General features: G+C 39.9%; 1 protein-coding gene across 1 annotated transcript; it reads right to left on the reverse strand.

Annotated features, from left to right (window-relative positions):
* Positions 1 to 11,114: 11,114 nt before the first annotated feature.
* LOC140982099 (uncharacterized) lies at positions 11,115 to 13,728 on the reverse strand. Its single transcript, XM_073448513.1, has 6 exons — positions 12,430 to 13,728; positions 12,261 to 12,327; positions 12,127 to 12,168; positions 11,729 to 12,011; positions 11,371 to 11,589; positions 11,115 to 11,313 (listed from the first exon to the last, which is right to left on the reverse strand). Exons 1-6 carry the CDS (start codon positions 13,726 to 13,728, stop codon positions 11,115 to 11,117), a joined length of 2,109 nt encoding a protein of 702 aa, XP_073304614.1.
* Positions 13,729 to 16,428: the final 2,700 nt, after the last annotated feature.

Consider the following 16,428-nt stretch of genomic DNA (forward strand, 5'->3'; position numbering starts at 1 on the left):
ATGCAGGTGAGTTTGAGGGAGGTCTTGACGGATGAACTGATTGGAATGAAGGTGCACACAACCCGAGGACTAGTGCTTCTACTTAATTCCGCACTTATGACTTATGAATCATGATTTATAATTAAAGATTTTAAGAATAGTTATTTATGCTTTTTGAGAGATTTTTGAGAGGTTTAGTATGGGCTATTCTTTTCAAATTATTGTTTTTTAGGTTTGGTAAAACAAATTGACGATTTCATTTCTATGACTATTTCGTTGAGTTCTAAAAATGCTAGTTGGTTGATGTTTCATTTTAAAGGGGAAAATATTTTATACATGGGATGGACGAAATTTAGAAAAAAAAAATTTCTAGTACTTTTATAGCAATAAAAAGGGCAGGACGTTTCATCACCACCTCGATCCGATCGAAGCGACTTGATGTTTCGTCCCAATTGTTTCTCTACTTCACTTCTGAATTCTTGGAACCTTTCAAAGGCTTCAGACTTGTATTTCATCAAATACACATACTCGTACCTCGAAAAGTCATCGGTAAAGGTGATGAAGTAGGCATGTCCATGCTTAGTGGTGATGCTAAGCGAACCGCACACATCGGTATGGATCAAATCCAATAACCCTTTAGCTCGCTCCACGTGGCCCTTAGAGGGAATTTTGGTCATCTTTCCTTTTAGACGGGATTCACAAGTCGTGAGAGTATTAATATCAGACATATCAAACATGCCTACTCTCACTAGCTTGTTCATCCTTCTTAGGGAAATATGTCCTAATCGAGCATGCCATAATTGTGCCGAATTTAGAATATCTTGTTTTCGTTTGTTTGTTTTTGTTATTGTTTGGACATTGTTTAGTGGAATATCTTTCAATTATAAGCTATAGAGATCGTTTTCAAGTTCTCTAGTATCTATTAAACATTCATTATTGTAAATGTTGCAAACATCTTTGCTAAATAAACAAGAATATCCATCTTTATCAAGCATAAAAATGGAAACAATGTTTTTCACCAACTCAGGTACAAACAAAACATCTCTTAAAATCAACTTAAAATTATTGTTCGATAACAAGTAAACATCTCCCATGGCCTTCACAGCAACTCTTGCTCCATTGCCCATTTTCAAGAAGGTCTCACCTTCACTGAGCCTCCTACTTCTTCCCATCACCTGTAAATCATTACAGAGATGTGAGCCACAACTGGTATCCAATACCCAAGAAGTAGAGTTAATTGAAATGTTTACTTCAATATAGAACATACCGTTTCCAGAACCCTTCTGGGCAAGATATTCTCTGCAGTTACGCCTCCAATGTTCAGGCTTCTTGCAGTGATGACAAACATCAACAGTCTTGTCAGCCTTAACTAGTGTGGCTGCCACAGCGGGACTCAGAGTTTGCCTCTTCAAGGGCACGTTCTTCTTGGGATGTTGGAAAAAACGTTTCTTTCCCTTCTCAGGTGGACCAGTCTTCGTACCAGATGAAGAGCCCACATAAAGAACCGACTTCTCTTTCTTGATGGTGGACTCAAAGATAACAAGCATGTTTACCAACTCCTCAAGGGTCGGCTCCATCTTGTTCATATTGAAATACACCACAAAAAGATCAAATGAGCTAGGCAGTGACAAGAGCAATGTCACGTCCCGAGACCGGGGTTAGTCGACACCAGCGTTGTTTTACAACCAAACAATTGAAAACAACAAGCCTTGTAGCACAGTATANCATCGTAACTTGAATAATAATGAATATTCATATTTCATAATCATAACATGTCATCACATATCATACTCGTATAGCATACTTGTTTAGTGTAATGCCCGAGATTCTCGTTGGAGACTTTTGAATTGTGATATACCGAGATTCTCGTTGGAGACTTTTGAATTGTGATATATATATGAAATGTTGCATTAAGAAGTGACCGCAACCGCGCCTAGTATTCTACCGCACCCGCGGTTGTAACTCATGACACGTGAAGAATTACAGTAGGGTCACCGCACCCGCGGTCCAAGACATACCGCACCCGCGGTCGTCGATTTTGAAATGTTGAAGGATTGCCGTAGCTTGAGCGCACCCGCGGTGTAGAGGTAGCGCACCCGCGGTGCTCTGTGCAAGAAATCCACCTTTACTTCTCAAGTTGACACATGGCATGATATATATATAGACTTAGTGCTGATTCATTTCTTCCTCATTCAGCAGACCAGCAACGAGAGCTCCAAGCTTTTCCTCTTCTCTTCAGCACTTGGTTGTGACAAATCCGTTTAACCAAATTGCGATCCGAGACTAGATTTGTGCTCCTCTCTTCAATAGCTTCGTAAGGATGTAAGTCTTGTTTATTTCCTACCTGAAGTGAAGTTTAGATGTTGGGGAAATTTGATATGATTGAGATTATGTGTTCTTATGATTATTGTGAACGTATATTCGCAACTAGATCGAAGAACAGATATAATATGCAATTTTTACAGTTTTTAGCATGTATTGAGTTGAGATATGCAAATTTTAAGATAATAATGAGTATATTGTGCTGTTTATGAGTTGAGGATTTGACTTGTTGATATATGTTGAGATTTGAATTGATCGGTATTGCAAGATCACGCCGATATGCCGTCGAATTGTACCGAGATTGAATAATGATTTGTACAAGACTTGTTTGAGTTGTATATTGATAGAATACATCTATACATTGGCATTTCAGATTTGATATTGACTGATTCGACACCAAACTTTCGACTACGACAACGAAAGGTATAATTCATGTGAATGCGGGAAGATACAACTCGAATTAGACTTGATTTGAGTTTCCCAAAATCACATACTAGATTGTTTATTTTTTTATGTTTACGCTTTGTCTATTGATTTATATTCAAGCATTTAAGATAGGAGAGTCATTGGCAGAATTGTCAAATTTCTAGATGTTCGGTGGTATCGACGCATAGGAGCAGATTTCCTCCGATTGTAGACACTCGATACAGACAGGACCGAAGTCTAGGAATAAGACGTACCGCCACCACGATTGGGAGAGTAGGTGGGAGACTTGTTACGTCTTATTCACACCGGGATCCCTAAATTTAGATATGAGTCGAGTCAAAGAATAAGAGTCGAAGAGTTTTATCTGTATTCACTAGTGTGTCATAATTACTGATTTATGTGTTATGATTTTGTATTTAATTGCAGGACATGCATGTATACATGTTTTATACTGGGATTTGTTCTCACCGGAGTGTCCGGCTGTTGTTGTGTCTGTATGTGTGCATAACAACAGGTGGGGCAGGATCAGGGTCGAGACGAGGATGATTGAGAGATGATAGCGTGGTGATCACGGGCGTAGCAGAATAACTAGTTGTTGTATTAGACATGTATTAATACTTTTAAATACTAGTTTGATTGTATGAATGAAACAAGACATGTATTTGCTTTTAATGAAATGCAATAAATCTTATGTATGTGTAGTATGTTAAAAGCAAATTTTTGACCCACGTTTTCTAGAAAAGATCCATTTAATCCCAAAGATAATTGAGTTAGAGCCCGGGTCCCCACATTTAGAATACTCATATAGCACTGAAAGTCATCTCATTTCCATGGTTTCCTGATATCAGTATCCTATATGTTAATCCTCTAAGGAGTGAGGCCATGTCCAATATGTTAATCTTCTATGGAGTGAGGCCGTACAACGGTTACCATCCCACCGTATAAGGGTCATAGTTCGGAAATCCTTTCCCATATCCAATCGAATCCTAACAGTGCTTTGAACATATAATTTGACAAATCTTGAAGAAAGTATATCATGAACAAAGAATTATGCTCGAACGAACTTTCAAAAAGAAATAATTCATACGCAACACATTTTAAAACAAGCCCACTTATGAAGAACAAGTGTGGCAAACAAAAACTCACTTGCTGAAGAATATATACATAACAAAAGCGGGCTTACAAGGGACAAGTGTGCAAATTATAATATAGCAAAAACACACTTACGAATGACAAGTGTGCAAATTATAATATAGCAAAAACCCACTTACCTCAGATTTGGATGAAAGAACGTGAAAGGTTTATGTACTGGGAGTTCAAAATTCCTTCTGGGTTCGGACTGCAGCAGAGCTTCGCTACTCTGCAGAAATTGGAGATGAGAGTTTCGAAAATTCAAGAGAGAAATTTCGAATTTGAGGTGTGAAAATTTTGAATGGAATGGGTTGGTATTTGATCGAGCAAAACTTGCACTGTGGAATCCTTAATAAAAATATGGTTTTGTATGCTCAAAAATTAATCGCAAGTGCACGATGTCAAGTAATTGTATAATGTACGTGAGTACGAGTATCGTTCCACTGAAGACTGTATTTAACAATTATTATTTTCAGTTATTAAATCTTTAGCTACGAAAATTGATTGATTGTTTTATTGCTACTAACATTAATTAAAACTCAATAAACAAAATCAAGAATTAAATGCTGAAATATATAAGATAGAATGATTAATTAAATTTCAGTGGAAAATGAATTTGTTGGGAATATCGGTTTACCTACCCAAGCTAATTAATTAATTCGTTCGATAGTAATTATATTCTTCCGACAGGATTTCCTATTCAATTGAACACACTCTCTCGAGCTATGCCAAACTAATTCTACTCAATGAAGTGATTAAATGTCTTTAATTATTTATCAAGAGTGAATCGCATGTCGATCTATGAAATCTCCTAGTTTTCGACCCTTAGGACTATGACTATCGGCGCGTATCCAATTTCATATGTCTATGTAAATTGTAGATCCACGGATTATACTACTCGTTCCTATCACAAGTTATTCTCTCGAACTCACTCGCAATATAAACTCGTTGTTAAAGTTAGCTATGCTCTAACAACACGAAGAAAAACAATAATATAATCAAGAATAAACCAGAAATCGAAATTGAATTAAATTAAATCAAAGTTTTGGGGTAGGATCCCCTCAAATCTTAACAAATACTAAAGTTAGCTACTAGAATTCATGATTGAAATCAGCAAAACAATGTTTAAAAGATGAAAACTAAATTAAAAATACTAGAGTTGACGAAAATTGCGAAGAACGATGCCCGGAATCTTCAAATCTTCAATCCAAGCGCCCAATCCTCTCCAACGCTTCAAGTGGCTCTCCAACAATGTCTGAATCATCCAAAAAAACGTCCTCCCCTTGTTTCCATATCATTCATATCCCCAAAATAAGGTAAGGAATCGGACAAGAAATTTTCCCAAAAATAGGTGGCGCTCGGGCGGTAGAAAATTACCGCTCGAGCGCCACACTTTCTGCCAATTTTTTCTTCTTGGATCGCCTCTCGCACCCGAGCGGTAGTAAACTTCCGCTCGAGCGCCGACCTCTCTGGACTTCAGCTCTTGGAGTGAATTGTCACGCGCTCGGGCGGCAGAAAATTACCGCCCGAGCGCCACCTTTTCTGAACATTATCTCTTCAGCTTGGCACTTGGCTTCGATTTCAGTTTTTCCGGTCGTTTTTCCTGTAGATTTTGTTGCACACAAGTGAGACATGATCAAATGCAAATGTTTGCTCTAAAATGAACAAAATGTAAACAAAATGTACGCATGCACAATGCAAACACACACAAACTAATGCAATAAAACACGTAAAAACTACTTTTATCAACCCCCTCATACTAATCTTTTGCTTTTCCTCAAGCCAAATAGGTTACAGACTACAACTCAACATGCAACCAACACAGAGTGAAGAGTATTAAAAATAGCTAAACTGATGGTGAAGTAGTAAACTGGCATCTACTGTCTCAGCGGGTTTGTGAACCACATCCATTTAGTCAAATCACAACGCACATCACCACCTTTTTTCAGAACATCACAACACAATTGTATTTTTCCAAAAGGTGTGGTCGTGTGTGCTGTGGATCTTTCTAGCTTCTGTTTCAGACAGTTTTATTCGCAAATCATGTGGGTCGCCGAATCAACCAGTCAACGCAAGTTTCTCTTTTCTGAGTCCTGTTTCTATTTGGGACCAACCAGTAAACACATATAGTGGTAGATTTTCATAGTTGAACAACAAAATGTATGGAGTCAATAGCCAACGTGTTCAAGTGGTTTAGAAAGATGGGGAGTACGTAGATCATTTTCACTATGCACTTGTCAGAAATTTTCTCTGACATTCTTCAACGCCTTACATCTCCATCTTTTTAGCCTTGGGATAGGATTTCACCCCTTTTTGGTTCCCCCACACCTTACATCCCCTTTTATTACACCAATTTTTTTTTTATTTTTTGGTGCATAGTTTTCTCATGCGTACTCCCTAGGCTTTGGATATAATGTATGTTTATTAATATGGCCTCGGAGCGAATTTATAGGTCCTATGCACGATTGGTTGAAGGACGTTTGAGGAATACTTTTGATTTTCTACTTGAGTTCATGTTACTGGTTAGTCACTCATTTCAACAGGTACTCATTCAAGTTCTACTCGCATCTTATGTTTCTCCAGTTCCCCTCACAGATTATTTTGAACTTAACTATCATTGACACCATTATTAAAATCCACTATGTGTGCATAAACAAAATTCAATATACCGGGGGATTCATAACGAGTGATAAGACTAAGTAACATGCGGTTCATTTAGCCAAAAATCATCACTGGCTACCAATTGTCTAATATCACCATAAACTGACACTCATGCAAGACAAATACGCAAGCCAACTAAAACGAAAGACGACCCCCTCATACTAAAGGTGTGCAATGTGCCCATTGCACAAAAGATGAGGAACACAAATGCAAACATGAATGCAAACACAGCAACAAATGCAAAAATAACTGACCGAACGAACAAATATTTCGAAAACACAAATAATGCAGTAGACAAAAGAAAAGGAAAGAGACGAAAGGGGAAACAGTAAACTCCCCTGATCAAGGCTCCTGCTCATCGTACTCCGGTGGTGATACTCCCGCGGCATCCCCGTGCGGGAGATAGTCATACTGAAACTGATAGGGAGAAATGAACGGCGGCTGTGGTGGTATTGCCCCTGGGTCCATGCCCCCGTGGATGAGCATGGTGCGCATCATGGAATCGAGATGGGTAAACTGTGCCTGGAAGTTTGTGTTGACCTGCTCCTGGTGAGCCATGAAGGCAAGACTCTCATCCATTTTGTCATTCTGGGTGCGCCTGCGGGGCTGTGGGCGACGAGGGGCGGCGGCGCTTGAACCTCCTGAGTGGGGAAGTCTATCTGTCGTTTCGCCTTCTTCCGCCGCCAATCATCAACACAAATAGGCTTCATGGGTTGTAGCCACTCCTCATCGTCCCAGAAAATAACTCCCGCTCAGGCACACAATTCGGATATGATGGTAGGGAAAAATAGGCCGATGTGGCTTTTATTTATGATCATCATGATTTGAGAGTGTAATAGCTTGCCCACGTTAATGGCGCAGTCCTGGGATAATGCGAAAAGTAACACTGCCCGCTCTTTTCGCACCTCACTCTTGTGGGAAACTGGCATCATCCTTCTGGCCAGAAATAGCTACCACAGGGCAACATCGATCCGCAAATATTTTTCGTTGAAGTAGCTCGGGGGTCTCCCTAATGGTTTCCAGGTTGCCCCTGGAAGGCACAAAGTCTCAATGATCATCGAGTAGTTAGGGTTAGCAACTAATGCCTCGAATTCGGAGTCGTCAACGTCGGCCGTTTCTAATAGGGCATTAATCGTGAATGAGTCGAACGGCACAAGCCGACCTCTAACAAACGCTTTACCATCCGTTCGTTCATCGGCATTCGCGTAGAATTCCCTAACTACAGACACCACTGCCGCCCTAGGTTGCTCGCCAAATTTTACCCATCCTCGTCTCTCTAATCCCCCAAGAGTCTCCACGTGTCTATCCTCGAAAAGACGACGAAATCCCCTTTCCGTAATGGGGTTTCTATGCACCTTAGCATGTTCAAATCGATCCCGTGCCGACTCACTCACAAAGCGTGTTCTATCAAACGAGGAGGAAGAAGAAGAACCAGGAGTACCTTTCAATTTCTTTGGTGCCATAATGGTGTTAATGATGGAGAGGATGAGTGGAGTGAAGAAGCTGACCGGGGAGAGGTGTTCTTGCTTCCCAAAGAAGATTGTGCCTCGCCGCTGGAGAATTGAGTGGAGAAGGAAGTACCTACACCTGAAAATCGAGAGAGGGAGAGTGAGGAGGGTTAGGGATTTTGGGGGAAGAAATTTCGCAGAATGAGAGAGGAAAGGGGAGATTGCGTTTATAAAGCAGGTGCGCTCGAGCGGTAGGATCTTACCGCTCGAGCGCCGAGTTCTCTGGAAATTTTTCGGGAATAAGTGTCGCGCTCGAGCGGTAACAATTTACCGCCCGAGCGCCGAGCTCTCTGGAAATTTATTTTGTTTTTCTTTTTTTTTCTTTTTCTTTTTACATCACTTTTTTTTTATATATATAAAAACAAAACAACAGTAAGATAAAATAAAACAAACTGACTGGAAAAAAAAATTAAATTAAATGTAAGAGAAGGAAAAGAAAAGTAGTTCTCAATTTACAGTCGAGAGCTAGACTGTCGGCCGGTCTCAGTTTGAATTGTCTTGGAACCGGGTGATTCCAAGTTGTGGCTCAATTTTGCCACCCATGTAGTGCTTCAGTCGCTGGGCATTGACCGTGAATGTCCCATCCTTCCCATCGTACAGTTCCATGGCTCCCGACGGGTATACTCTGGAAATCACGAATGGTCCAGACCATCGTGACTTCAATTTTCCCGGAAACAGTCGCAACCGGGAGTTGTAGAGTAGTACATTTTCACCTTCCTTGAATTCTCTCTCGATGATCCGCTTGTCATGGGCCTTCTTCTTCTCCTTGTATGACAGTGCAAGATCATATGCCAGATTCCGGAATTCCTCTAACTGATCCAGTTGCAGTAGACGTCGTTCACCTGCGTCAGTAAAATTAAAGTTCAATGCTTTTGTAGCCCAGTATGCTCGATGCTCTAACTCTACAGGTAAATGACATGCTTTACAAAACAACAACCTATATGGTGTAGTGCCTATAGGTGTTTTAAAAGCAATCCTATATGCCCAAAGAGCATCATCTAATCTCACTGACCAGTCTTTCCTACTGACGCCTACAACTTTCTCCAAAATTTGTTTTATCTCTTGGTTCGACACTTTCACTTGACCACTCGTTTGGGGGTGATATGGGGTAGAGATCTTGTGTGTGACACCATATTTGCTTAAAAGTTTTTCAAATAATTTGTTGCAAAAATGGGTGCCACCATCACTAATGATTGTTCGTGGTGTCCCAAACCTGTTAAAAATATTTTTCTTTAAAATTTTTAGGACCACTTGAGCATCATTAGTGGCATACGCTTCTGCCTCTACCCACTTAGACACATAGTCAACCGCCACCAGGATATACTTTTTCGTGAACGAGCTGGGAAACGGTCCCATGAAATCTATCCCCCACACATCGAAAACCTCACACTCAATGATATTATTCAATGGCATTTCATGACGGTTAGAGATGTTACCTGTTCGTTGGCATCTATCACAAGCTAGTACATAAGAACGAGCATCTTTAAAAAAGGTTGGCCAATAAAAGCCACATTCAAGTACCTTAGACGCCGTCCTTGTTGGTCCAAAATGACCACCTACCTCACGGTCATGACAATGGTTGAGGATATGACCAACCTCCTCCTCTGCAACACACCTTCTTATCATGGAATCTGCACAAATCTTGAACAAAAACGGTTCCTCCCAAAAATAATACTTCACGTCGGAAAAAAATTTCTTTCGTTGGTGAAATGAGAGATTTGGTGGAGGTGTGCCCGTGACAAGATAGTTAGCAAAATGTGCATACCAAGGACAAGGTTTAACCTCAAACAGTTGCTCATCAGGAAACCAATCATTTATGGCTTGATCTACACAATCATGACTAATAAGTTCCAGCCTAGACAAATGGTCCGCTACCACATTTTCTACATCTTTTTTATCTTTTATTTCGAGGTCAAACTCTTGGAGAAGTAATATCCACCTAACCATTCGTGGTTTGGCCTCTTTCTTCGCAAGCAAATATTTAAGGCCAGAGTGGTCAGTAAACACAATTACTTTCGACAAAACAAGGTATGAATGGAACTTATCAAGTGCAAATACTACCGCAAGTAACTCTTTTTCAGTGGTAGCATAATTTAATTGGGCTTCATCTAGAGTCTTACTTGCATAGTATAAAGTGTGAAATACCTTGTTCCGCCTTTGGTCGAGGACAGCACCAACTGCAGTATCACTGGCATCGCACATGACCTCGAAGGGTAAATCCCAATCTGGTGCTACCAAGACGGGAGCCGTCACCAAGCGCTCCTTCAACTCATTATATACCTGTACACAGTCAGAATTAAAATCAAAAGGCACATCTTTCATAAGTAAGGAAGACAGGGGTTTTGCAATTTTTGAAAAGTCTCTGATAAAACGCCGATAGAAACCGGCATGTCCTAAAAACCTTTAACTCCCTTTATGGATGTCGGAGGTGGTAAGTTCTTGATAACTTCAACTTTTGCCTTGTCCACCGCTATTCCATTCTCCAAAATCTTGCGCCCTAGGACAATTTCCTCTTGTACCATGAAGTGACACTTCTCCCAATTAAGTATCAGGTTCGTCTCCTCGCACCTCCTCAACACAGATCTCAAATTCTGCAAACACTCATCAAACGTTGCACCAAAGATAGAAAAGTCATCCATAAATATTTCAAGAAAAGTTTCAATCATATCATGGAATATAGCAGTCATACAGCGCTGAAATGTAGCCGGTGCATTACAAAGACCAAAAAGCATACGGCAAAAAGCAAAAGTTCCATAAGGACAAGTGAAAGTGGTTTTCTCTTGGTCCTCAGGTGCAATAGTGATTTGATTGTACCCAGAATACACATCCAAAAAACAATAAAACTCGTGACCCGCTAACCTCTCGAGCATTTGATCAATAAAGGGAAGGGGAAAGTGGTCTTTACGGGTGGCATCATTTAATTTCCTATAATCAATGCACACACGCCATCCCGTAACAGTCCTAGTGGGTATTAATTCATTATTTTCATTTGTGATCACAGTAATCCCACCTTTTTTCGGCACACACTGAACAGGACTTACCCATGCACTATCAGATATAGGATAGATAATACCTGCATCGAGAAGCTTAATTGTTTCGGCCTTCACTACCTCTTGCATCTTTGGATTCAATCTTCTCTGAGGTTGCACAAGAGGTGAGTATTTGTCTTCCATCAAGATCTTGTGCATGCAGACTGATGGATTGATCCCTTTGATATATGTCACCTTCCATGCAAATGCACTCTTGTGCGCTTTCAAAACTTCCAACAATTTGTCCTCCATCACATCTATCAAAGCAGCAGAAATAATGACAGGTAAAGTGATTCGCACCTAGGTATACATACTTTAGGTGTGGAGGCAGTGGTTTTAGCTCAAGTGTTGGTGGGTCATCGATGCTTGACTTTGGCGGTGTCAAATCTCTTCGCTCTCCTAAATCCTCCAGTTGCATCTTCATTGGGTTTCTCCATGGATGGTTGGCATTAAAGTACGCCACTATTTCAGCTTTTTCTTCATCCAATTCATCTTCTCCCAATTCAGTAGTGAGAGTGGCCTCCAAAGGGCCCCTAAGAGCATCATGCACATAGTTTAGACACAAGAGAATCAATAGCATCAATTCTATAACAACTATCAGCATGCAATGTGTGCTTAAGTGCATTAAAAACGTCAAAAGTAATCTCATCTTCCCCCACTCTCAATCTTAACTTCCCTTCCTGCACATCAATCAGAGCCTTGCCAGTTGCAAGGAACGGTCTCCCCAAAATTAGAGGCATCTGCATATCCTCCTCCATGTCGAGCACCACAAAATCTGCAGGAAAGATAAATTTGTCCACCTTAACTAACACATCCTCAATCACTCCTCTTGGATACTTGACAGATCTGTTAGCCAGTTGTAAAGACATCCTTGTCGGCTTAGGTTCTCCCAATCCAAGTTTCCTGAACACAGAAAAAGGCATGAGGTTAATACTTGCACCAAGATCACATAACGCTTTATGAAAAACAACATCACTAATCATGCAAGGAATAGAAAAACTCCCTGGATCTTTGAGTTTCGGTGGGATCTTGTTTTGCACCAAAGCAGAGCAATTTTCAGTTAGACTTACCGTCATGTGATCCTCCAATTTTCTCTTGTTTGCTAAGATGTCCTTCAAAAATTTAGCATAACTAGGCATTTGCATCAAAGCATCGGCAAAAGGAATATTGATATGCAATTTTTTAAACACCTCTAGAAACTTACCGAATTGTGCATCTAGTTTTGCTTTTTTCAATGCTGCAGGGAAAGGTGGAGGGATAACAATCTTAGACTGTGCAGTGGGTGCTGGTGTAGAGTTAGAAGACTTACCTTTAGATGTTGCAGTCTGCTCATCCCCTGTTTGAATTTTTTCTTTTTCCCTTGACTCTAGAACCTTTCCACTCTTCAACTCAATGGCCTTCACTTTCTCTTTTGGATTAGTCTCCGTGTTACTAGGCAAGGTGCCCGGCTCTCTACTTGCTATCATTTTGGCTAACTGTCCAATCTGATTCTCGAGTCCCTTTATCGATGCATCTTGGTTTTGGAGTCTAGTTTCAGTGGATGAAATAAACTTAGACATCATTTGCTCCAAGTTTGATTTTTCATCTCGAGGTTCATGTCGATACATCGGTTGCTTACTATACTGCTGTCCTCCTTTTGGTCGCGTCTGACTGCCTTGGCCACCCCATGAGAAGTTGGGGTGTTGTCTCCATCCAGGATTATATGTATTTGAATAAGGATCATTCCTCGGACGGTTTTGAATCCCCAATTGATTCACTGGTGCCTCCTCATTTACATAGAAAGGACCACTGTCCTGACAGTCTTTAACATAGTGTTCCCCTCCGCATTTTTCACAAAATATCTCTTGCAGGCGCATCGCTGTCCCGTTTACGTTCATGCTGTCTATTTTCCTGTTGAGTGCTTCTAATTTTGAAGTGACAGCTGAAAAGTCATTTACCTGGTGTATTCTTGCAGTCCTTCGCTGAGTGTTCCTTTCGGATTGAGGGTGATAGCTACTAGCAGCCATCTCCTCTAGTAACTCATACCCCTCTTCGGTCGTTTTCCTCAACAGATTTCGGCAGGCCGCAACATCTATCATGGTTCGGTTAGATGAAATTAAACCATAGTAAAAAGTTTGGACCACTAACCCAAGAGTCAACTCATGATGTGGGCATCTTCGCAATAAGTCTTTGTAGCGCTCCCACGCCTCGTAGAGTGACTCCTGCTCAAATTGAGAGAAGGTGGTTATGTCCGCTTGCAGCTTCATGGTTTTTGATGGAGGAAAGTACTTTAAGAGGAATGTCTTGGCCATATCATCCCAAGTTGTGATTGAACCTGCAGGCAAACAATTCAACCAAGATTTAGCTTTATCACGCAAAGAGAAGGGAAATAAACGTAGTCTAACAGCATCATCTGAAACTCCATTAAATTTAAAAGTATCGCAAATTTCTAAGAAGTCGGCGATGTGAGTGTTCGGATCATTCAGCGCATTCCCCCCGAATTGGACAGTGTTCTGGATCATTTGAATTATTGCTGGCTTGATCTCAAACTGGTTTGCCCTGAAAGTTGGGCGCACTATGCTTGGACGTGCCCCGTCAAGCGACGGTTGCGCATACTCAAGCATGGGTATGCGCCTTGGCTCTTCGACCCTTAGATCTTCGTGATGCTCCTCCTCACGTTCGTTCCTGTTCATTATGTCTCTAAGTCTCTGCTGTTGTTGTCGTCTGCGTAAGGTTCTTTCGATCTCGGGATCGAATATCTCTAGTTCAAACTCTAGAGACCTTGGCATGCACTGGACAAGATATCTGGAATAAAATACGGAGCGTTAGTTCAAGAAAAAGAAAAATAAAATTCTGCTAAAGAAAATAACTAAAAATAAAATTGTAGATTAACAGTCCCCGGCAACGGCGCCAAAAACTTGATCGAGCAAAACTTGCACTGTGGAATCCTTAATAAAAATATGGTTTTGTATGCTCAAAAATTAATTGCAAGTGCACGATGTCAAGTAATAGTATAATGTACGTGAGTACGAGTATCGTTCCACTGAAGACTGTATTTAACAATTATTATTTTCAGTTATTAAATCTTTAGCTACGAAAATTGATTGATTGTTTTATTGCTACTAACATTAATTAAAACTCAATAAACAAAATCAAGAATTAAATGCTGAAATATATAAGCTAGAATGATTAATTAAATTTCAGTGGAAAATGAATTTGTTGGGAATATCGGTTTACCTACCCCAGCTAATTAATTAATTCGTTCGATAGTAATTATATTCTTCCGACAGGATTTCCTATTCAATTGAACACACTCTCTCGAGCTATGCCAAACTAATTCTACTCAATGAAGTAATTAAATGTCTTTAATTATTTATCAAGAGTGAATCGCATGTCGATCTATGAAATCCCCTAGTTTTCGACCCTTAGGACTATGACTATCGGCGCGTATCCAATTTCATATGTCTATGTAAATTGTAGATCCACGGATTATACTACTCGTTCCTATCACAAGTTATTCTCTCGAACTCACTCGCAATATAAACTCGTTGTTAAAGTTAGCTATGCTCTAACAACACGAAGAAAAACAATAATATAATCAAGAATAAACCAGAAATCGAAATTGAATTAAATTAAATCAAAGTTTTGGGGTAGGATCCCCTCAAATCCCAACAAATACTAAAGTTAGCTACTAGAATTCATGATTGAAATCAGCAAAACAATGTTTAAAAGATGAAAACTAAATTAAAAATACTAGAATTGACGAAAATAGCGAAGAACGATGCCCGGAATCTTCAAATCTTCAATCCAAGCGCCCAATTCTCTCCAACGCTTCAAGTGGCTCTCCAACAATGTCTAAATCATCCAAAAAAACGTCCTCCCCTTGTTTCCATATCATTCATATCCCCAAAATAAGGTAAGGAATCGGACAAGAAATTTTCCCAAAAATAGGTGGCGCTCGGGCGGTAGAAAATTACCGCCCGCGCGCCACCTTTTCTGAACATTATCTCTTCCGCTTGGCACTTGGCTCCGATTTCAGTTTTTCCGGTCGTTTTTCCTGTAGTTTTTGTTGCACACAAGTGAGACATGATCAAATGCAAATGTTTACTCTAAAATGAACAAAATGTAAACAAAATGTACGCATGCACAATGCAAACACACACAAACTAATGCAATAAAACACGTAAAAACTACTTCTATCAGTATTTATTGGGGTGGGGTGAAAATATTTCCATAATTCGGTTGATATTATTTCCAAAATTTGGAGATGTTCCTTCCATAAATATCGAGATACTCCTTCCATAAATATTGATATGATTCCTTGTTCTGAAAAACTTCCTTGTATGTAATATTTCTTTCCAATTATGTTGATATCCATCCTTAATTTCGAATTTAAGGTGTATCTCTTGCACTGGATTAGAAATTCATGTATTTATTGGCTTGGAATCTCAAACACCATGAATTATTTAATATTTTTGAATTTATTATAACTCGAAAATAAATTCTCATACATGTCTATTAATTAATTATGAACTTAAAAATTTGGGTTCTCACAAGCAACATGTCGGTGGTCAACTCCGAAGGCAACATCAGATCCATGCCAACGAGCTTGTCCATGAGCACAATCATCTTTAGGCCAAGCTCATGGACCGAGACCCCATCTCGCATGCGTAAAGTGATCAGCTCCTTGATGGTAGCATGTCTAAGAGGCCGTGTTTGCTCACCAAAGAGCTCGTTGAGATGCAAATGAATGTCAGCAGCACTCTTTGCACCCTCAAAATGCCTCTGCAGCTCATCATTTATAGAAGCCTGCATATAACACTTAGCTCGCAAGTCATGGTCACACCAATCCTTGTAAGTCTGAAATTCCTCAGGAGTGCAGCTAGTCGGAGCCTCAACATGGGGCGACTCAGTAAGTTTATATGCTATCCTTTCCGAATTCAAGACGATTTTTAAGTTTCTTAGCAAGTTGAGGTACGGTTAATACGTGTTTGTCGAGTATTGCAGATAGTGGATTGCGAATCGAAGACATTGTCAAAATTTGTACTGAAAAGTAAAACATATAAATGTTAGTGACTATTTTAAAATATTTAGTAAGATATAAAGTATGGAATTTTACTTTATAAATTTCTGCTCCCACTGTTTGACATTTTTCACTACCCTCTAGTGAAAACGGGAAACTTCTTTCCTCAGTAGGTACGTAAGGTCCTATTTGCGAATTATGATCCCGAATAATATCAGCCAATCATAATTCCTAAAAGGTAGTTTCCAATTGCATCTCCATGCATCCCTATACGTAAACTTTTGTCTCACGTTTGATTAGGACCCAATAATATGACGTCGTTCATCTTTACGTTTCAAGCCTTACCAATTGATGTTGAACCTTAATGGAC

Source organism: Primulina huaijiensis, chromosome 8 (assembly GCF_012295235.1).
Source record: "Primulina huaijiensis isolate GDHJ02 chromosome 8, ASM1229523v2, whole genome shotgun sequence".
Lineage (NCBI taxonomy): Eukaryota > Viridiplantae > Streptophyta > Magnoliopsida > Lamiales > Gesneriaceae > Primulina > Primulina huaijiensis.

Excerpts from the sequence above, each read along its gene's own strand:
- LOC140982099 (XM_073448513.1), bottom strand. The coding sequence starts at position 13,728 with ATGAACAGGAACGAACGTGAGGAGGAGCATCACGAAGATCTAAGGGTC. Across the intron at positions 12,169-12,260 it reads AAAACTAGATGCACAATTCG|GACATCTTAGCAAACAAGAG; the intron begins GTAAGTTTCTAG and ends AAATTTTTGAAG. Across the intron at positions 11,590-11,728 it reads ATTGATGTGCAGGAAGGGAA|GGGCCCTTTGGAGGCCACTC; the intron begins GTTAAGATTGAG and ends TGATGCTCTTAG.